Source organism: Chiloscyllium punctatum, chromosome 44 (genome assembly GCF_047496795.1).
Source record: "Chiloscyllium punctatum isolate Juve2018m chromosome 44, sChiPun1.3, whole genome shotgun sequence".
Classification (NCBI taxonomy): domain Eukaryota; kingdom Metazoa; phylum Chordata; class Chondrichthyes; order Orectolobiformes; family Hemiscylliidae; genus Chiloscyllium; species Chiloscyllium punctatum.
Genome location: NC_092782.1, coordinates 37,708,323 through 37,731,679, shown reverse-complemented (window position 1 = coordinate 37,731,679; position 23,357 = coordinate 37,708,323). Strand labels below are relative to the sequence as shown.

Genomic DNA, 23,357 nt, shown 5'->3' with positions numbered 1-23,357 from the left:
TACCACTATTGCCAGGTGATGTGATGACCTAGGTATGACTTACCTACTATACTTCTCTCTCTGTGAAGTGAGATACTTGGTTTCCACCAGCACTTTCTGTTATAAGTCTGTGATTAAGAATTCAGTTGAACTGATTATTGAAGTAGTTTGGCTGTACTCTAGAATGATTTAAATGATTTGTGGTAGTTCTTCCGAAGTACACAGAGAATGAGACTACAAGTCAGGGAACAATGAATAGTTGAAGATTTATCTTTCTCTAACAATTATTTGTAGACTTCTTTGATACATTGCTCACAATTTATGGATTAAAATCTGAAGACTGAAATTTATGTAATTTAAAACATCAACTTTTAAGTAAAAACTTAGGATTGTCCTTTTTAAAGTCACACTACTTTAGTTACTTGATGCATTTTTTTTAGACTACTGTAACATGTCTCAACATCAGGCAATGGCCAACTACCCTTACAATTTGCAAGGTAACAAGGCTACATTGTCAGCTGAAATGATATTTTCAACTAACCTTTTGTTGGGCATATTTTGGCGCTGTCCTGACAAAACCCATGAAAGGAGTTGAGCACCTTCATAAAACATTCTTAAAAACTCTGTTCCAATAGATTAGAGAGACTTTTGACAAAAGCAACATTCTGGTATCTCAAACCAAATGTAAAACACCATTATTACAGATTTTGAATAAAAGGTATTGATAGAATATAAAAAGGTTAATTTCATAGGCACACAAAAAATGCTGACTTGTATCATATAAGCAAAGAATGTGCATCTTTTGATAGCTTTATGCACGTACATTTAAGGTTGATTTTTTTTGCCTGAGCTGGAAAATGTTGAAGCACTCAGGACAACATTGTTTCAGAGTATGTACTTTATTTGACAGTGTTTCAGATAGAATATCATAAACAAGTTTTCTGTAAAAGTTAATTTATCCGTAGTGGTGCATTTCATAAAAATAGTTGCTCACTTACAGTCTTTGTGACTAATAATACATGGAATCATATTTATAGAGATACTGTACAAGGTAAATTCACAACTAACACTACACAGTAATATTTATCCAAAGGGTAAGTGACATGTCATGTTCATAGATCATTTGATTACAGATAGCATACAGCAATTACTGCACAAGTAAGAGCTGTGAGCTGTGCAAAATGTAGTCTGCTTCTGCAATCATAATCCCACTTTTCCATAAACCTAAAATCAGGGGGTAATACAGGTACGTGCACTACAATACAGAAGCATTTCCCAAAACCTGATTTTACTATACCATTAATGGCAGAAATCAGATTATGGCTAGGCCAGAGGATAAAGTAGGTGAACTGTGCTCACGTTCACCATAAGTAAACTTCAATATGAAAATCAACTGCATTATTACTATGACACTATTATTGTGCTTGGTTCACTGATGTGGACCTAAAAATTGGGTTGCTTTGATACAAGATGAAATTTAAATTAAATATGTTCACTTGTTATTCCTACTGATGAGGCTCCAGTATTATAGAAAACAACTTTAACCCCTGGGCTAGGCCTTTGTCCTATTAAGTGAATATTTACAAAAATTCAGCTTTACATAGACTTCCAATTTTTCGGTGCCTTACTCTTCAGTGCAGTTTTACTTAAGGCCAGACTCTAACAACTGATGTTCCCACTAGTACAAAGATTACTGATACAACAGATATGACCGCAGCATACAGATGAAGTAAATCCTTCATACTTTAAACATTGTTTTCAACAAAAGCACCAATATTATTCTTGTTCTCTGATGTTGTTACCAAAATAATCATACTGCACTGCTCCGTACAGTTCATTGGTTTGGCTCACAGATGTTGTCACTGTCCCCATAGCATAGTGGTAAACATCAGTTTACAGAAGGTTTAAAATACTGCTGGTTGCTTTCTTTAAAGTCTTTTATGACCAAACATATCATTGCTCCATTGAATATTATTCTCACTATATTGTTAATGCAAATGCTTCCAGTTTATAAGGCTGAGTAACTGTTCAAATTAAGTTAGATAAATAACGTGATAAGGGGAAATGCTGAATGTCCGGCATCTATCTGACAATTGGGAGAATAATATATTATTATTTCATTTATCCATGGTGGCAGCACCAGATTTCATTATACTGGGATACTTATCAGAACCAGGAATTTTCCATGGCCCAGGTGAAACAGTTGATTTTCGGGTTATAGTGTTGTTACTTTGAATAGCAAGATTTGAACGTGTATGCTCCTCACTGGAGATCTTACTGAGATCTCGTTTAAGGTCCTTGATGACCTGTTCTAAGGCATTTTCATGGAAGTTATTAACATCACCAGTATCAGTTCGTAAGCCAAAATCTGCTGATTTCATCCTGTGTTTCTGTGTTTTTAGCAATTTTCTCTCAGTGATATCGGCAACTTTATGATCCATTTTTATTCCAGGAGACCTTCCCCTTCGGGAAGCTGGAGACATGGATCTACCGCGTTTATGTTTCTCATTGTTTGATTCATAAAACTTGCCCTCCCCTGTTTTAGTGTCTGTAAAATATTTCCTCCCAGTTGTCCTGTTTTCAGAGGTGGTCCTGCCACCATATGTTTTTTTACTATTTTCCTTAGAGAGCCTTGAAAGATTCTTCTTCGAGCTTCGATGCTGCTTCAACTTTTCCACTTTTCCTGGGCTCTCTGATCTGTCTCTTCTGCTCCTCCCATAGTGATTTGCAGAGTGCTCCCTTCTCACGATATCATTTTCTTTCTTGATGTCCCATAATGTCCCTGGGGCTAGCTGGTGAATGGAATCATAGGTTGGGGCAGAATGCGATGATGATGGTGGTGGTATCAGATCATCAGGAATTATGGTAATTTCCGACAGGCCTGGGGAGCCTGCAGAGGAAGCATTCCGGCTGTGGTTGTCTGTTAAAACAATAATTTTAAGAAGTCAGTATAGGATTTATAGAAGATAATTAGGGATGGAAAATAAATTCTGGGGTTGCCTTCAAGTTCCTATCCCATGAGTAAAGAAAAGAACAAAGAACAAAGAAAATTACAGAGCAGGAAGAGGTCCTTCGGCCTTGCAAACCTGCGCCGATCCAGATCTTCTATCTAAACCTGTCGCCTAATTTCTAAGGGTCTGTACCCCTTTGCCCCCTACCCATTCATGTACCTGTCTAGATACACCTTAAATGATGCTATCTTGCCCACCTCTACCATCTCTGCTGGCAATGTATTCCAGGCACCCACCACCCTCGGCATAAAGAACTTTCCATGTATATCTCCCCTAAATTTTTCCCCTCTCACTTTGAACTCATGACCCTTTGTAATTGAGTCCCTCACTCTGGGGAAAAAAGCTTCTTGCTATCCACCCTGTCTATACTTCTCATGATTTTGTAGACCTCAGGTCTCCCTTCAACCTCTGTCTTTCTAATGAAAATAATCCTAATCTACTCAACCTCTCTTCATAGCTAGCACTTTTAATAACAGGTAACATTCTAGTGAACCTCCACTGCACCCTCTCCAAAGCATCCAAATCCTTTTGGTAATGAGGTGACCAGAACTGTACGCAGTATTCCAAATGTGGCTGAACCAAAGTCTTGTACAGCTGTAACATAATCTGCCAACTCTTGTACTCAATACCCTGTCCGATGAAGGAAAGCTTGCCGCATGCCTTCTTGACCACGCTATTGACCTGCGTTGCCACCTTCAAGGAACAATGGACCTGAATTTCTCTGTACATCAATTTTCCCCAGGACTTTTCCATTTACTGTAAAGTTCCCTCTTGATCTTTCAAAATGCATCACCTCACATTTGCCCGGATTGAACCCCATCTGCTACTTCTCCCTCCAACTCTCCAATCTATCTATATTCTGCTGTATTCTCTGAGAGTCTCCTTCACTATCTGGTACTCCACCAATCTTAGTGTCATTTGCAAACTTGCTAATCAGACCACTTATTTCTTCCTCCAAATCATTTATGTATATCACAAACAACAGTGGTCCCAGCACAGATCCCTGTGGAACACCACTGGTCACAGGTCTCCATTTTGAGAAACTCCCTTCCACTACTACTCTCTGTCTCCTGTTGCCCAGCCAGTTCTCTATCCATCTAGCTAGTACACTCTGGACCCCATGTGACTTCACCTTCTCCATCAGCCTACCATGGGGAATCTTATCACATGCCTTACTGAAGTCCACGTATTGGACATCTACAGCCCTTCCCTCATCAATCAATTTTGTCACTTCCTCAATGAATTCTATTAAGTTGGTAAGACATGTTGCCTACCTCTGATAAGCCCATTTTCTTCCAAATGGGAACAGACCCTATCCCGCAGTATCTTCTCCATCAGCTTCCCTACCACTGATGTCAGGCTCACCGGTCTATGATTACTTGGATTATCCCTGCTACCTTTCTTAAACAAGGGGACAATAGTAGCAATTCTCCAGTCCTCCAGGACTTCCCCCATGTTCAAAAATGCTGCAATGATATTTGTTAAGGCCCCAGCTATTTTCTCTCTCGTTTCCCTGGGCTAAATCTGGCCAAATATCAAATTACTGATTATTACTTATGTTCTTTTTTTGAGTTATGCATTTACTTTACAATTTTTAATATGTAATCTTACAAGTTTAAATTGCCTCAAATTTTCCAATAATTGAGGGATATATGAAAAGGGTGTAATTAAATAAAAGTTCAAATATAAATGTATAGTTATTGTCAACTTCAACTATAATTTTAATATTTAGTATGGAATGTCCTGAAGTAGCAAGGGATATGTGAGGAAGTTAGAAAGCCACAAGGAATCAATTCCATGTTTTACTTCTTCAAGGCACATTGGACACTCAAGGGTCAAACATTCCACTACCAAAAAGACTCACTGCAGTATCAATTGGAAGTCTGTCCGCTTACAATATAGACAGAACATCTCAGTAGGAGGGAGGCTGACTGTATCCCAGAAGAGGAGCCTAGTGGAGCCACACATGTGGATTCCCCTGTAGCCTCAGACAAAGGTAATTGCCCTTCCCAGACAAGATTGATAGCCTTGGCCACCTGCCACCTGCTCCCATTGTCTTACTTCCCCTCCATATTAGCATAGGTATGTGAATCGCCCATTGAGAACAGGCAAAACCCTTCTGTTTTAATCTCTTCCTATCAACACATGATAAAGAAGAATACGATAACCAGTCCCTGTAATCCATTCACAAATTATCACAGGACTTCAACATTCATTGGGTTTTGTAAATTCATAATTACCTATCTTAAACTATGTAATGACAATTGACCATGTGACTGATTAACCTTTTGTTTAATCCCTATAAAAAAATACTGTCTTTGTGTGCAGGGCAGAGATTCGTGGAAAAGTAGATGCACGACTACTTTTAGGGACATTTAGAATCTCTTGCCAGCTGTCCAATAATAAAGCATCTACCATTGTACTGAAACTTGTGTCGAGTGGATTTGTGGAACAAAATATACATCAACACATGCAAGAATGCTTATGTAGGAACAAGAAGAATTTCATGAATTGCCAGCTTTCTTTGAAACAGTTAATGACAGGCAAAGTAAGGGAAAATGCACCACAATTTAAAAGCTCTAATTTCCTATACATTACACTGTATTCAATAGTCAAAGGATTGTTGGTTTTTGTTTCTATTTTGTACAAATTAAAACAAAATGATATAGCAGCTTTTTATTAACTGCAAAATTAGAAACAATGTTAAAAATGCATCCGTTCCTAATCTACAGTCTTTTCACAGTTTTTGTATTTAAAGGTGCATTCCTTCAGCTAGCATAGAGTCATAGATAATGGTCCTATGTATCGAAAATGTGTGTAATCACTACTCCTGATCATTTATTTACACATATGTTTACTTAATCTAATGGCTGCAGTTTTGTTAAATTTTAAAACTAATGATAGAGTCAGAATTTCAAGTTTAATGCTAGCCAATTCAAAATCGGGGCCAGCAAGGAGTGCACACCACACGAGTTTGAAATAATTATTTTAGTCCATAGTCTTGCACTAAAACTACAGAAACAGTCTCTCTGGGTTACCCAGTTTGTGTGCTCTTTCAATCCATATACATCAATGCTAAACAAATACTATTAATACAATAAGGATAATTCAATATCACCTCCAGTTTAATATTGTAATATCAACCAAATACAATAACTAATTTTTAAAAGTAAATACTTAAATTTTGCTGACTTTGATCTTTTTTCCCTCCTTTGATCTCTCCTTACTCTTACAGTTGACTTATTAAATCTTAATTCTTGAAATACTTTCCTCACCACCTTTTTAACTACCCTGGCTCCAATCCATCTGCTGAGGGGCCCATCAAGCACTTGTTGCTGTAACCTTATGGGCTGCAATCCCATGATTTTCTCTCTGACTTCCCACCCATCGCACCACTTGGACTTGATCTTTCCATCTTTTTCCTGTGCAACTCACCTCTCCAGGTTCTGCTCTTGTGGACTCTGCCGTTGACTCAGCTATTATCATCTGTTTCTGAACTTCCCTCAAGATATTCTTTGACTTGTGAAACAGACCTTTGTCACCTAGATTTATTGTGGATCATGTCCATAATACATTTTTATTGTACTGATTCCTTGGTCTTGTTGTAAACTTGGCTGACAGATAATGACACTTCCCCTTAAATCAAGTTATTCTAAAGACTACATTTTTTACTACATGCCCTGCCTAGTGACATATTGTATATCAGTCTGAAATTATTAATACTTGATTGAGTGCAGTCAGCATCACTTCCTGTGACGATGTCATAGAGAGAGGAGATATGTAGACTTACAAAGTAAAGGGATATGACAGAACTGCAGTGCAGCTACTTGCCTAATAATACCTGGGATGCAATAGGAAGGGACGGTGTTTACAAACATAAAAATAAAAGCAAATAAGGTCAAAGGGGGGAAAAATGGTAAAAGGAAAAATGCACATAGTATTCAGAACGGAAATGAATTATCAGCATAAAAAGAGGTCAATGGAAATGATCATATAGCCATAGAGATCTGGTTACAAGATCACAGTTGGGAACAAAATATTTAGGGGTATATGACTTTTCAAAATGATGGGCAGAGGAAAAAGACTGAGGCTAGTTTTGTTATTACTTGATGGAACAAGAAACAATCTTGGATTCGAAGATGTCGGATTCAAAAAATAACTCCGGGAAGACAACACTGATATCTAACAGTATATCGTAGGACAGACAGTAAATCAGGAGACAATGAGGACATATAAAATGCTTGAACATTAATCATGGGTGACTTTAATCTTCAAGTAGCTTTGGAAAATAAAATTGGTAGATGTAGCCATAAGAAAGAATTCAGATAGCGTATTCAGGATAGTTTCCTGGAACAATATATTGTCGATCCAACTTCTTGATCTGGTATGTATAATGAAGTGGGTTCAATAAATGATCTCAGAGTGAAAGATCTTCAAGAGAACAGTGACCACACATGCAGAATTTAGTATTCAGTTTGAGAGTGGGAAATATTGGATGCATCTATGCTGAACCAAGGCAGGAATAATTATGATGAAACAATGGCAGAATTGGATGTAGTGGACTGGGAAAGTGGATGAGCAGAAAAGACAATTGATAGTGGCAAACATTTAAGAAAATAGTTCATTACATATTCTAGTGAGGAAGAAGGATTCTACAAAGGGAATAAACCATTCATGGTTAACTAAGGAAGTTAAGGACAGTATAAAATTTAAAGAAAAACATATAAAGTGGCAAAGGTTAATAGTTAGAGGTGAATTTTTTTTTAAAAAACCATTAAAAGACGACCAAACATATCATAACGAGGGAGAAAATAAAGGTTGAGAGTAAACTAGCAAGAAATATGATAACAGATAAGAACGTCTTTGAATATATAAAAAGGATAAGAAGGCCAAAGTAAATATAGGGTTCTTAGAGAATGAGACTGGGGAAGTAATAACAGGGAACCAGGAAAAGGCAAAGAAGTTGACTAAATCCTTTGCGCAAATCTTCGAGGTAGAAGACACTAACAGCATCCCAAATACATTAAATAATCAAAGATAAAAGGATGAGGAGGCATGGGAGAAGAGAGAGGAGATAAACAGAACATATATCACTGGTGAAAAAGTACAAGGGAAACTAATGGGGCTAAAGATCAATAGGTCACTTGGACCTATGGGTTGTGCCCTAAAATACCAAAAAACTTAATTACTAAAATAGCAGATGAACTGGTAGTAATCACCTAAGAAACCTTTGATTATGGACAACTCATAGAAGGTTTGAAAAGCTGGCAATGCAAAAACCTTATTTAAAAAAGGAGGGATACAAAAAAAAGGTAACTATAAATTGGTTAGCTTAAAATGTGTCATCAGGAAATCTATTCTAAAATATGTAATAGCAGAGAAATACATAATATAATCAAATTGAATCAGCATGGTTTAAAGACGGGGAAATCATGCCTGATAAATTTATGAGAATTTTTGATGGCATTAACAAGCAGGATAGATAAAGCAGAACCATTAGATGCAATTAATTTGGATTTCCAAAGGTGTTTAATAAGATGCCACGCAGGATCTGAACATATGAGGTATGGTTAGTGAGTTTGCAGATGACACCAAATTGGAGGTGCAGTGGACAGTGAAGAAGTTTACCTGAGAACAATGTGATCGTAATCATTTGGGACAATGGGCTGAAGATTGGCAGATGGAGCTTAATTTATATAAATGTGAGGTGCTGCATTTTGGAAAGGCAACTCAGGGCAGGATTTATACACTTAAAGGTAAGGTCCTGGAGAGTGTTGCTGAACAAAGGGACCTTGGAGTGTGGGTTCATAATTCCTTGAAAGCAGAGTCACAGGTAGATAGGATAGTGAAGATGACGTTTGGTATGCTTGCCTTTATTGGTCAGTGCATTGAGTATGGGAGTTGGGAGATCTTGTTGTGGCTATACAGGACACTGGTTAGGCCATTATTGGAATACTCGTCCCCCTGATACAGGAAGGATACTGTTAAAGGAAGGATTCTGAAAAGATTTACAAGGGTGTTGCCAAAGTTGGAGGGTTTGAACTATAATGAGAAGCTGAATATACTGGGGCTATTTTCCCTGTAGTTTCAGAGGCTGAGGGGGTGACCTTACAGAAGTTTATAAAATCATGAGGGACATGGAAAGGGTGAATAGACATATTCTTTTTCCAGGAGTGGGAGAGTCCAAAACCAGAGGACATAGGTTTAAGATGAGAGGGGCAAGATTTAAAAGATATCTAACTAGCAACTTTTTCACATAGAGAGTGGTGCATGTATGGAATGAGATGGCAGAGGAAGTGGTGGAGGCAGGTACAATTACAACACTTAAGGATATCTTTAGGATATCTGGTCAGCATGACGAGTTGGACCATGCTGTACATCTCAATAACTCTATGACTCACTAAGATAGTATATTAACGTGATAAGAATTAGCTAACACGGTAACACAGTGGTTAACACTGCTGAGTCACAATGGCAGCGACCCAGATTTGACCATAAGACATCGGAGCAAGAATTAGGCCATTCAGCCCATTGAATCTGCTCCACCATCAATCATGACTGGTAAATTTCTCAACCCCATTTTCCTGCTTTCTCCCCATAACCCTTGATCAAAGACCTGGCCTCCACAGCCTTCTGTGGCAGTGAATTCCATAGATTCTGAAGAAGTTTCTCCTTATCTCTGTCTAAAAAGTCTTCCCTTTACGATAAGGCTGTCCCTTTGGGTCCAAGTCTCTCTTACCAATGGAAACATCTTCCCAACTTCCACTCTGTAAAGGCTGTTCAGTATTCTGTAAGTTTCAGTTAGATCTCCCCTCACCCTTCTGAAGGAAGGAATTTCATTCCAGCCTCACATGACTGTCTGTGTTGAGTTTGCATGCTCTCCCTGTCTCTGTGTGGGTTACCACCAGGTGCTCTGGTTTCTTCCCACAATCCAAAGATGTGCAGGTTGGGTGATTGGCCATGCTAAAAACTGCCCCATAGTATCCAAGGCCTTACAGACTATACGATTTAGTCATGGGGCAAGCCCCTATGTGGGGTTACAGGGATAAAGTGGGTCTGGTGGGATGGTTTTTGGAGGGGCAGAGCATACTCAATAGGTTGAATAGCACCTGTCTGCCTTGTTAGGAGTCTATGACTCGATGATTCTAGTAAGATGACAGAAAGTTGGGTAAGGGGAGCATTCTCGGGACGGCAATCTGTAACTAATGGAGTACAACAGCATTCAGTGTTGGGGCCACAGTTACATACAACGTATGTGCCTTCAAAGACAGAAGTGAGTGGTACTATCAGCAAGTTTACAGACAACACAAAAATAGGTGGGAGTGCAAGTGGTGAGGATGACAAAAAGAGTCTACACAGGGATATAGACAGCTTAGCTGAATTGGCAAAAACTTGGCAGATGTAATACGATGTGCAGCAATGTGAGGTTATGTACTTTGAGAATAGAGTAGCTGTACATAATTTAAAGGAGAAAAATGGCAGAAAGCTGGTAATGAAAACTGTTCAGAGTAGGCTCACTAAGTTGATCCCAGCTATGGAGGGATGTTCTTATGAGGAGACATTGAGTTAGTAGTACCTGAACTCACTACAGCCTGTACTTTACAGAAGAATGAAAAATCTAAGATTCTGAAAGTTTAATAGGGCAGATGTTGAGACATCGTTTCTCCTTATGGGACAATTTAGGACCAGACAGTATAATCTCACAGTAAGGTGTTGCCCATTTAAGACAGAGAGATGAGGAGAAAGCTCTTTTCGAAGAGGCTAATGAATCTGTGAATTCTGTACTGATGATGACTGTAAAGACTGCATTTTTAAGTACACTGAAGGCAAACATAGATGTTTAATCAGTAATGGAATCGAGGGGTATTGGAAAATGGAAGGAATTGGAGTTGGGGATTGGAGAATACCCTGAACAGACAGCACAATACCAGAGGGAACAGAAGAATCAATAACACCATTGACTGTTACAAAGAGTAAAATATTGGTGATCCTAACCCTTCGCCCCATTCACTCTATCAATGCCTTGTCGCTTGATGCTGCCTCAATTCAAAACCAACAATACCTCCCAAAGAATCTCAATAGCAAAGTCTTGTCCAAAGCCAAGATGCCAGTACTGAAGCTCTGGATTACTCCAAGCCACCACTGATGAAATATTGTATTGATGTCTTCAAACATTTCTAGAAATTCAAACACCTTCAACAACTCATTGTGACTAACCAAAATGAGAGAAGGTCCATTTGGGAAGGCACTAATGCAGGAAGATACTGACATTGCAAGCAAAACCTGTCCAAACATGACAGAGTCTATAGATTGTATGTTGAACTTATCAATCATCTTAGCACCCATCAACTGGAGTAGCAGCAAATAATCCCAGAGGGGCTGCTGAAGAGAAAATGATGAGTGTTGTCTAATTTAAATTTATGCAGTGTTTCAGCCATATTAAAAGTGATTCCTTTGGTTTTGCATGTTCTTGGCTAGGAAAGCACAGTTTTACCCATGCCTTTTCTAGGCAAAAAATTATCCTCAGATACCCAACTCTGACTTTAATATTAACTCCTATGGGAAACCATGATCCACGTAAAGTTGCAACTTCCAGGAATGTATCCCCAACTTTAAGTGAGGACTCCCAGACAATATTTTGTTTCTTAAATAAGCCATTCCATAAAGAAAACTGCCATCATACAAGATAAAATTTAATCTTGCTCCATTTCTGTTTGGTAGATTACTTCTGCCTTGATCAACTATTGTCCCAAGTCCTGAGGAGAGACAGGTTGATCCTCCTTGCTAATTTAAAGTGGACAGCTGTGGCTGGAGTCTTTCAATTTCCACTCTCACTTTCCTCAGCAACCTGAATGCATCCCATTTAGACAAGGGAACATTTCTACCTTGGGGACTGTGAATGTTCAAGTAACTCCTCTGTTTTTGTCCAACTGATTTTCTCTACCATCTCAGTTACTTTGACATTATCAGCATCCTTGATTTTACCAAAGTCAAATATAAAATGCTTAGTATCTGAGCTAAGCCCAATACCTCCAAAAGATGATCTTCTTTTTGGTTTATAATCAGCCCAAATCATTCTTCCTTTTTGCTACTTATATATTTAAAGAAGGGACTGCAGATGAAGGGATTGCTCTGGATATTGTCAAAATAGATTTTAAGAAAGCATTTGACGAAGTGCATCATAAAATGTTGGTGAACAAAATTGAGGCTTATGAAATAAGAGAGTCAGCATCAACTTGGATAAAAAAAATTGGCTTATGATCAGAAAACTGCAATTCATGATAGTCGGTATGGTGCATGCCAATGGCCTTTTTTTTGACATATATAAATGACGTGGATATTGGAATTCAGAATGAATCCCAAACATCATCCCATGCTTCCAAATAGTGAAGATGAAACCAAACAATTGCTACAGGGCATAGGTAGGCTAGTGAAATGGATAGGCAAATGGCAGATGGGATTTACCATAGTTGAATGTGAGGTAATACATTTTGCAGAAGGAACAGAAACTGGCTATACAGACCTAATGACATAGTTCTGAAGTATGTGAAGGGACAACATGTCCTGGGGGTCATACGCATAGATCTATGATGGTGGCAAATTATTTTGAGAGAATAATTAGCAAACCATATAGATTCCAAGTTTCATAAACAGCGGTATGGATGCAACAAGAATATTAATGTACGATTGGTAATACACAACTTGAACATTGCTGAAAAACAGACATGCTACCACAGCATTTTGTCTTACATTCAACAGGAATCTCCAGAATCTTGCAGAGTGATCACCAGATCTAAGTAGCTTGGGATAACAGCTATTTGATTTCTGGAATATAAATTTTTTGACAAAACCTGGCAACTCTCAAAAGTGGAGACACATTGTCAGGTTGATATTAAGGGAACGTGACTTCTTTTTAATGTAGTTTTGAACTTTGTTTCAAAGCATAACTTTAATTTCAAATTATTGTCAAGGACTTCAAGGAAGATAAAGTGGAGATGTATATTATTTTGTACATCAGAGAAAGATAGGCATTTGATAATGCTTAGAATAGTTAACCACTCTAAGACATTTAAGTAATTAAATTTATAAAATACAGTAAGAAAAGTAGCAGATACTATTTAATTTTAATTATTGAACTTTGGACTACAGTCACTGATAACTTTGACATCACGTACATGTGTTAGTATAATTTTTCAACTATAAAACATGTAAATTTATTATTATTTTATCTAAAGTTTGAAGAATACACATGCAGAATTACAAACCGTGTCTTTAGGGTGGCCCAATAGGAAGAAATATGGGGACCCATGCTTGTCACTTTTCATGCACATGGAGAGACTGGAAGGTACCATTCCTAAAGGAAGGGGAGGAACAGCCTAGGACCAATCATTAGAATTAACAGAACCAGTGGCAGATATTAACACAATGTTAGCACGATGTTATCTAGTTAGCTGTTTAGTATAGTAAATTCAAAAATTTAAAACAGCAAAGAATTAAGTTAAAATAAACATTAAGATAGTAAATCATGCAAGAAGTTAAGTGATTAGAAAGACATTAAAAAGTTGAATGAGTCTTAGTAACTAGCTGTAACTTTTTTAAAGCTATGTACGTTTGTAACCGAAGTGCTTTTATGTCAATTGGCAACCAGTTATCAACATTATTTAACATTTAACAATATAATGACATTTCAAATAATTTAAATTTTGACTCCTTCTTGTACCATTGTTTTGAAGCATGCTAATCCAAGTCTTACTATAAGAAGGGAAAAACTAGTTTGATTAGCAAAATTCTGTTGACTGACAAAAAGAGGGCAATATGTTTTTTGTCAATTGTGCTCTGTGAGCTGTAATTTATAGACCTTGCAATCAAGTTGCTGTGCTAAAATTCAAACAGTTACACAACACTGTTTCAGTGTCAGTCAGCAGCCTCTTAAGTTAAAGTTTTGTCATAATTTGATTAGCAGCTGGTGGCCAATCTAACACATTGTTCTAGAATCTGAAAAGACTGTTATAATACTGCTTTATTCTTTATTGGCTACATGGAAAATGAACTGATCTAGAATATGAAACCCACCATACTCGGGCACTTGACCTGTCCCACGTTTAAGAAGGAGACGTACTCTTTTCCCTCCAGATTTGATCAGGTCGATTGCTCTGGCATGAGTCATTTCTCTTGTGTTCTCTCCATTGATTTCAATGATATGATCCCCAACCTATTAAGAATAAAAATAAAAATCAAGTGAAGATACAATAGATAAGGTGACCAGATTTTCAAGAAACAAAACTGGAATATATGGGAAGTTCTGGGAAGGGGAGGCTATGATGATTGATATGGTGGTGACAAATGAGAGCAGGTGGGGGAAGGGGATTGTTGAAGGTAGAGAGTTATGTGATGTCATCTGCTGGAACATCGTCAGCCAAGGTTGGCAACTATTAAGACATCTAAGACAAAAAAAAGCAATGCACTTGATAAATAAAACATGGAATCTTTCAAATATTATAGCAAACTAACTAAAGATCAAATAGGTTTTAGGAAACTAATTTCAACTTAATGAAAAGCCAAAATTCTTGCCTGCAAATAGGTAGCCTCTGCTGAAATTCCACCTATCAAATCTTTATCTCTTGATAAAAGCCAGTAACATCCCTCTTGATCATTGCAGCAGTTTACATCAGTAGATGCATACATGCAGAAGAAATACACAGCAAAGAACATCAAATGGAACATCAAATTTGGGGGGAGTGGTGGGCAAATAAAATTCTGAGTAACCCCAGAGCACCCGGATTAGAGCTCAGGTCCCTGTGCATTGCTTCTCATTGACATAGCTCCAGCTCCTCAGTCAGTTTTCACCTACTCACTCACTATTACTGTAGGTTTCTGGTGCGAGCCCAAAACTCCCAGTGATAGATCAATTCAAATCCAAACAGAGCCAAATATTATATAAATGATGAGTCAACCCCCCTCTTTTCTACTCTTCCTTGATCCCTGTGTGCGTTCTTTTGACTTTCCGTGGGTTTAACATTTCCTTTGTTTGGACTAAGCCCCTCAGATGAGCTGCCTTTTAAAGACATTTGGCATAGGCTCATGATCTGAAATTTGAAAGGAATCTACTCTTTTAAATAAAATATTGATTTTCCAGATATAAACAACCAATGATTGATTAGATCATGAGAGACAAGTTAAAGGAAAGGCAATTAGTAGAGTTGAAAACACAGACATTTAAAAAAATCAGGTTATTGGAATGTTTAGTGAAAAACTGGAGTTGTCCAGGCAAAACCAGATGTCTGGTCACCTTAACAATGAAGTACCAAAGTACACTTATCAAGATGGTCGCTGACCATGGAGAGTGCCCTGAAATGTTGAGGAATTGTGGTCAAGATGGCACTGAGCTGGAGCTGCCAGGTACTTAGTCAGATTTTCATGTCAAGAATTATTGCCATCTAGTTTCTCTCCACTGCTTGGGTAAAATAGCAAGCTACATATACAGAACAACCTTGGTTATCCAAACACCAATTATCTGAATTTTGGATTATCCGAACAAGATCTCAAGGTCCCGGTACATGCATTTCAATTGAAATAGGAAAATTCTATTCCTCACCCCTTTAATGCATAATTTTGTAAATTTGAACAGGAATATAGAAGCAAGTGTGCTTTAATAGATAATTAACTTCAAATATATACTTGAGACATGGCGTTAGAGTTAAGTCTTACCCTTTTCATAAAAAGGCTCTCTAATACTTATTCTCCCTTAGGATAAAGGTTGGTGACTGTGAACACACATGAATAACATGTGTGCAAGCCCAAATTGTGTGCTCAATAGCAAGATTCCCTCTCAACATTGACTCGCTCTGTTTTGTAAACCCAACAATATTTTTCTTCAGCTCATTCTCCAGACAGTTAAGTCAAAAAATGTGCTTGCACTTTTCATTTCTGTTGCTTATTCCTCCCATTATCCCATGATAACTTTTTTTCCCAAATAAAAAGTAGATCAATATCTTTCAGTTGTCATGAAAATTTAATATAACATTTTTTTGATGGGAGAGAGCAAATCATAGTGAGTTAGCACATGTGAAAATAAACAGGAGGAAAATGTGACGGGAGATGACACAAGGAAAACATTACCCCCCAAAAACAATTGATGGGAGGACAGAAACTGAAGTCAGCGAAAGAATCTTCCCTCTCTCTCGTGTTCCCTGGTATTTTGCGCCTCTCTCACTCTCTCTAAGAGCTCAGCAGTTGCTTAGGAGGGAAGGACAACACTTGGTTAGTCTGAACGGCTGGATGACATCGAGCAGAAAGATGCCAGCTGCTGTTGAGGACCAGGACAAAACTGAGGAAAATGTCAGCGAAAAATTTCACAGACGTCAGTCAAACTCTCGCTGAAATGTGATTTTATTTGTAAAATATCATGAATATTTAAGTAATATCCAGTGTTTGTACATATTTTATCGATTGAATGAAATAATAACTCTGTAAACATTTTTTTTACATTATTATGTTCAGAATGGCTTCCCCTGCTTATGATCAGATCAATTATCCGAACAATCAGTTATTTGAACAAAATACTCCCCGCCCATCTTGTTTGGATAATCGAGGTTGTTCTGTAATGAGGTGAGATTAGGTGGTCAATGCATGCAAATAGGCCTCTCACTGCTCACTTGTGAGAGCCTTATCTCTTGCTCCTTATTAAAACCTTGAGTGGAAAATCAGATTATTTTCTCCCACATCAAGATTCACATTTTTCAGATCTCACCATATTTTACCAATTTACTTGGCCTTGCCCACATCATTTAGGGACTGGGAAAAATCTGCTCATTAACTATTTCTTTCCTCTTAGCTGCTGCTAGACATTTGAAACATTTCCAGTTTTCATTTTATATTTCAAACACCTAAAGGTTTGAGCTTAACATCAGATTATTGTTGTTTTCATATCTTAACACTCTTCTGCAGCCAGTAATACAACAGAAGATTGTAAGAGTTTCTTTTGATATATAAAGGGCAAATGAGAGGCAAAAGTGGGCATTGAACTGCTGGAAAATGATGCTGGAGAAGTGGTAATGGGGAAAGAAGAAATGGCACTGGAACTGAACAAGTACTTTGTGTCAGTTTTCACTGTGGAAGACATGAGGAACATTCAAAAAATTCAAATGAATTGGGGGACAGAGGTAAGTATGGTAGCTATCACCAAGGAGAAGGTGCTAGAAAAACTGAAAGGTCCATTGGTAGTTAAATCGCCTTTACCAGATTGACTACACCCCAGAGCTCTGAAGGAGATAGCTGAAGATATAGTGGAGGCGTTAGTGGTGATTCAGGAATCACTGGAGTCAGGGAGGGTCCTAGAGGACTGGAAAATCACTAATGTAATTCCCCTGTTTAAGAAGGAAGTAAGGCAAAAGACAAGAAATTACAGTCGAGTAGCCTGTCCTCAGTCGTGGCTAAGATTTTGGAGTCCATTGTGAAGGATGAGATTTCTGAATACTTGTAAGCATGTGACAAAATAGGGCAAAGTCAACTTGGTTTCATCAAGGGGAGGTCATGCTTGACAAATCTGTTAGAATTGTTTGAGGAAGTAACGAGCAGATTAGTCCAAGGAGAGCCAATGTATGGTATCTACTTGGATTCCCAAAAGGCCTATGACAAGATGTTGCACAGGAGGCTGCTGAATAAGATAACAGCCTATGGTGCTAGAGGCAAGGTACTCGTTTGGATAGGCTGTCTGACAGAAAGCAGAGAGTGGGGATAAAAGGGTCCTACTCAGGATGGCAGCCGGTGACTAGTGGTGTTCCATAAGGGTCAGTATTAGGACCACAACTTTTCATTTTACACATTAATGATCTAGGTGAATGAACTGAGGGCCTTCTGGCTAACTTTGCAGATGATATAAAGATAAGTGGAGGGGCAGGTAGTATTGAGGTGGTGGGGAGGCTGCAGAAGGATTTAAACAAGTTAGGAGAGCGGGCAAAGAAGCGGCTGATGGAATATGATATGGGAAAATGTGAGGTCATGCACTTGGTAGGAAGAATAGAGGTTCAGACTATTTTCTAAATGGGGAGGGAATTCCAGAAATCTGAAGTGCAAAGGCACTTGGGAATCCTGGTCCAGGATTCTCGTAAGGTAATCTTGTGGGTTGAGCCGGTAGATAGAAAAGCAAATGCAACGTTGGCATTTATTTCCAGAGATACTAGAATATAAAAGTAGGGATGTACTCTGAGGCTTTATAAGGCTCTGGTTGGGCCACATTTAAGAGTATTTTGTGCAATTCTGGGCCCCATACCTCAGGAAGGATGTACTGACCCTGGAGTGGGTCTAGAGGAGGTTCACAAGAGTGATCCCAGGAATGAAAGACTTAACACATGAGGAACGTTTGAGGACTCGGTCTGTGCTTGATGGAGTTTAGAAGGATGGGGGGTGGATCTAATTGAAACTGACAGAATACTGAATGGCCTGAATAGAGTGGACGTTTGGAAGATGTTTCCATTGGTAGGAGAGACTAGGACTCGAGGGCATAGCATTATAGTAAAGAAAACACCCTTTAGACCAGAGATGAGGAGAAACTTCTGCAGCCAGAGAGGATCGAATCGATGGAATTCATTGCCATAGAAGACTGTGGAGACCAGGACATTGGGTATATTTAAGACAGAGATGGATTGATTGTCAAGGGGATCAAGATTACAGGGAGAAAATGGGAGTGTGGGGTTGAGAAACATATTCACTATGATTGAATGGTTGGGCAGACTTGAGGAGCCAAATGCTCCTATGTCTTATGGTTTTAATATAACGAAGCACTGGTAGTATTTGTTGGCTGATTAATCTGACTAGTTACTACACAAATGCTTCAGCCATGCACTTACACATCAAGAGTACCTTTGAAAATTTCAGTTCATCAACATGTATCTTGTAGATAAAATACTTTTGAAGTGTAATCACATTTGTAATGGAAGCCCACAGTAATGTCATACTTGTGGAAATTAGGGTTCAAATACTTCAACATCCAAGTCTGCATATAGGATCACCAGATGATATGCTAAATAATTTTCTGTTGAGCATGAATACATTAAAGTGGGCCTATCATAAGGACTTTTCACTGAGAAAAGGCTGATGAATGTGTGAAATTCACTCATCCATGTCTCTGACGGTTTTGAAGATAAGTTGGTCATTTGTATTTATGTATTTGTGTTTCCAATTTTACCTGAGTGTTTAAGATTACATTACAGTGTACGTAAGAGAATATTAGAAAAAAATAAGAGCTTAATGCATTTTGCCAGCTCCATGTTGTACTATAATTTAGCAGTGAATATAGAAATTAAAGGCAGAATTAGTATAAGAACAGAGAGCTGTACTCATAACTGGAATTGTGAAGTTTTACATATTTGAGCACACAAACTATTCTGTGAAATGTGGTGGCTCATTAATTATCCTGTATGGTTGAAATGCATTTGAGTTACTCTGGTGTTTAAAGTAACAGGATGGGCTCGAACAGTAATGTAATACCAACCAGCTTGTATGTTTTAATAGTGTTTATAAAGGGATAAATGTTGCTCAGGACACCAGGACGATCTCCCATGCTCTCCTTTGAAATAGTCTCATGGGATTTATCCTATTCATCGAAAGGGGCAGACATGGCCTCAGTTTAATATTTTATCCAAAAGTAAAACACCTCTGACAGTGCAGCATTCCATTAGTATGGTCTGATGTCACAATCAAAATTTGTGTTTCAGTGGAATTTGGACACACAATTTTCTGACTCAGATGCGAGAAAGCTATTAACTAAGCTACCGCCACAGAATTAATATGGCCAAAATCACCTTTCTCAGCTCTGATTATTTTGTGATAATGGGGCTGTTTTCCCTGGAGCATCGGAGGCTGAGGGGTGACCTTATAAAATCATGAGTGGCATGGATAGGTAAATAGACAAGGTTTTTTTCCCTGGGGTGGGAGACTCCAGAACTAGAGGACATAAGTTTAGGGTGAGAGGGGAAAAATATAAAAGAGACCTAAGGGGCAACTTTTTGACACAGAGGGTGGTGTGTGTGTGGAATGGAAGTGGTGTCAGAGGAAGTGGTGGAGGCTAGTATAATTGCAACATTTAAAAGGCATCTGGATGGGTATATGAATAGGAACGGTTTGGAGGGATATGGGCCGGCTGCTGGCAGGTGGGACTAGATTGGGTTGGGATATCTGGTTGGCATGGACGAGTTGGACCGAAGGGTCTGTTTCCATGCTGTACATCTCTATGGCTGTATAGGGTATTCTGTCAAGTACAACAGGTCTTATATTGGAAATTTCTTATTCTCAGTGTTCGCTCTGACTATTAAGCTGTAATAGGGATTAAAAGAAATAACATCAGGATAATTGAAGTGACAAGTTTGCAGCAAACAGGAATGTCTGTCAGTATATTTCAAATATTGAGAGTGCTGCACTGGAAAAGCAGGCCAGGCAGCATCCGAGCAGCAGGAAAATCGACACTTTGGGCCGGAGCCCTTCATCAGGCCCACCATTTCCTGATGAAGGGCTTCTGCCCGAAATGTCGATTTTCCTGCTCCTCGGATGCTGCCTGAATTGCTGTGCTTTCCTAGCAACACACTCTCAATTCTGATTTCCAGCATCTGCAGACCTCACTGTCTCCATATTTCAGGTATTACCAGGAACAACTTACATGATTCATTTTGACTTGCTGAGGAGCTATCTCTGGAATTGAGCATGCTGAACTAGAATTAATTTATATATATATCTGTATTTAATCAACCATTTCTATCCTGTAACTGATTCAAACTTGGAGAATAAGGTCAGGATCTGACCTAAAAGAACTGTGTGTGGGGTACTCAGGGCTCTATTATAATTTTTAATTGGATAGGTTGTTGTGTTAGAACTACTTCAAGGATAAACTGTCACAATGTAGCTTATAATCTAAAATCCAATTTAGTACAAAAGAACACGTTGAATATACAGAATAGTTAGTATTCTTTATATTGATCAACTGCAAGAACCACTGTTATTGTTTTTATCCATCGGAAATTACATAAAATGGTCCCTTCATTGGCAGATTGAATAAATAATTAAAAGAGAGACAGGGAGTTGATGTGTTATAGTAGAGCTATTAAATATAAATAAATTTATGTAACAATGTACTACTGACTTTTTCTTTTAAATTTTCATTTGGCTGACTGAATTTGACAGATTAACATGTATGATCGCATGGCCTCTTTACTAATTGAACATATTATTTATTATACTTGGCAATCCCAAATCTCTTCCAATGAATGTTGGATTAAACAACAGGAGTTTTGATTCAATCAATGTAAAGTCAAAATGATGTAAATAGCAGAATAAACTGTTACTTTTGTACATCGCTTGTAGGAATGAACAAAGAAGAAAGCATATGTGAGGTATAGACAACAGCTATCAAGTGAATCCCTAGAAGAGTATATAGGCAGGAGGAGGATACTTCAGAGGGAAATCAGATGGCAAAAAGGTGGTGCTACCATTTAAGAAAGGTGGTAAGGAAAAGCTAGGGAACTGTAGACCAGTGAGCAGATTGTTGGAAGGAATCCTCAGAGACAGGATATACATGTACTTGGAAAGGCAAAGACTGACTAGGGATAGTCATCATGCTTTGTGCATGGAAGACTGTGTCTCACTAATTTGATTGAGTTTTTTGAGGAAGTAATGAAGAGGATTGATGGGGATAGAGTGATGGACGTGACGTTTATGGACTTCAGTAAGGCATTTAACAAGGTTCCACAACATAGACTTGTTAGTAAAGTTAGATCACAAGGAATACAGGGAGAACCAGCCACTAGATACAGAACTGGCTCAAAGGTAGAAGACCTTTGAGGGTGGTGGTAGAGGGTTACTTTTCAGACTGGAGGCCTGTGACCAATGGTGTGCTCCAAGGACTGGTGATGGGACCACCGCATTTTGTCATTTATATAAATGATTTGGATGTGAACATAGGAGGTATGGTTAGTACATTTGCAGATGACACCAAAATTGGAAGTGTCATGGACTGCGAAGGTGTTAATTCACAATACAGCGGGATCTTGATCAGATGGGCCAGTAGGCTAAAGAGTGGCAGATGGAGTTTAATTTAGATAAATGCGAGGTGCTGTATTTTGGAAAAGCAACTCAGGGCATGACTTATACACTTAATGGTAAGGTTCTGAGGAATGTTGCTGAATAAACAGACCTTGAAGTGTAGGTTCATAGTTCCTTGAAAGTAGAGTCATTGGTAGACAGGATAATGAAGAAGGCATTTGGTATGCCTGCCTTTATTGGTCAGTCCATTGATTATAGAAGTTGGGAGGTCATGTTGCAGCTGTACAGGATGTTGGATAGGCCACTTTTGGAATACCTTGTGTAATTCTAGTCTCCCTGCTACAGGAAAGATGTTGTGAAACCTGAAAAGGTTCAGAAAAGATTTACAAGGATGTTGCTAGAATTGGAGGGTTTGAGCCAAGAGGAGAGGCTGAATAGGCTGGGGCTATTTTCCATGGAGTATTGGAGGCTAAGGGGTGACATTATAGAAGTTTGTAAAGTCATGAGGGGCATGAACAGAATAAATAGACATGGCCATTTCCCCAGGGTGGTGGAGTCCAAAACTAAAGGGCAAAGGTTTAAAGTGGGAAGGACAAGATTCTAAAAAGGACCCAAGGGGCAACTTCTTCACATAGAGGGTGATACATGTATGGAATGAGCAGCCAGAGGAAGTAGTGGAGGCTGGTACAATTACAACATTAAAAAGACATCTGAATGGGAAAATGAGTAGGAAAGGTTTCGAGGGATATAGGCCAAATGCTGGCAAATGGGATTTGATTTATTTAGGATGTCTGGTTGGCATGGATAAGTTGGACGGAAGGGTCTGTTTCCATGTTGTAGAGTTCTATGACTCCTTATGGCATCCTGGTAGCATTGCTGCTTCTGAGTCAGAACGAGAAGTGTTCAAACTCCACCTTAAATTGAGAATGGATCTAGAGTGAAAATCAGTGAAATCTTTGAACATAGTAGGTATGGATGTGGATGTCAGTCATCATGTGTTGAGAGAGTCCTGATACTATGTTGGACCAACCAGTCTATAAGATGGTAACGGCCATGGAAGAATCATTCATATCAGCCTGCACATCCTTGTAGCATATTGCACTATTCTAAATGGGGTGCTTGTAGAGGCATAAAAACAGTCTCCAAGCCAAATTTCAATTTGTTCAAAATAGTTGTTTTATAAACATTTTCCAATTTTTGTGAAAACACAAGGAAGGAACACATTTAATTCCTAAAATAAAGAATTACAAGCTGTCAAATGAAAAATTGGTGTGATCAAAGTAGACAGATTAATAAAATTAATCAGTGTACCATTAAAAGTAATTGGGTCTTGTA

General features: G+C 38.4%; 1 protein-coding gene across 18 annotated transcripts in view; it reads right to left on the bottom strand.

The window, feature by feature from the left end:
- Positions 1-765: 765 nt before the first annotated feature.
- The window catches only part of magi2a (membrane associated guanylate kinase, WW and PDZ domain containing 2a), a 685,460-nt gene continuing 662,868 nt past the window's right edge, over positions 766-23,357 (bottom strand). For 8 of the 18 annotated variants that reach the window (XM_072562631.1, XM_072562634.1, XM_072562640.1 and 5 more), the window contains 2 exons: positions 14,064-14,202; positions 767-2,899 (listed from right to left, as the gene is read on the bottom strand). In XM_072562631.1, the coding sequence (XP_072418732.1) occupies positions 2,097-2,899; positions 14,064-14,202 (942 nt within the window). In that variant the 3' untranslated portion in view covers positions 767-2,096. Of the gene's footprint in view, positions 2,900-13,255; positions 13,367-14,063; positions 14,203-23,357 lie in introns of all 18 variants that reach the window. The other 10 variants (XM_072562648.1, XM_072562643.1, XM_072562649.1 and 7 more) reach the window with 4 other exon arrangements.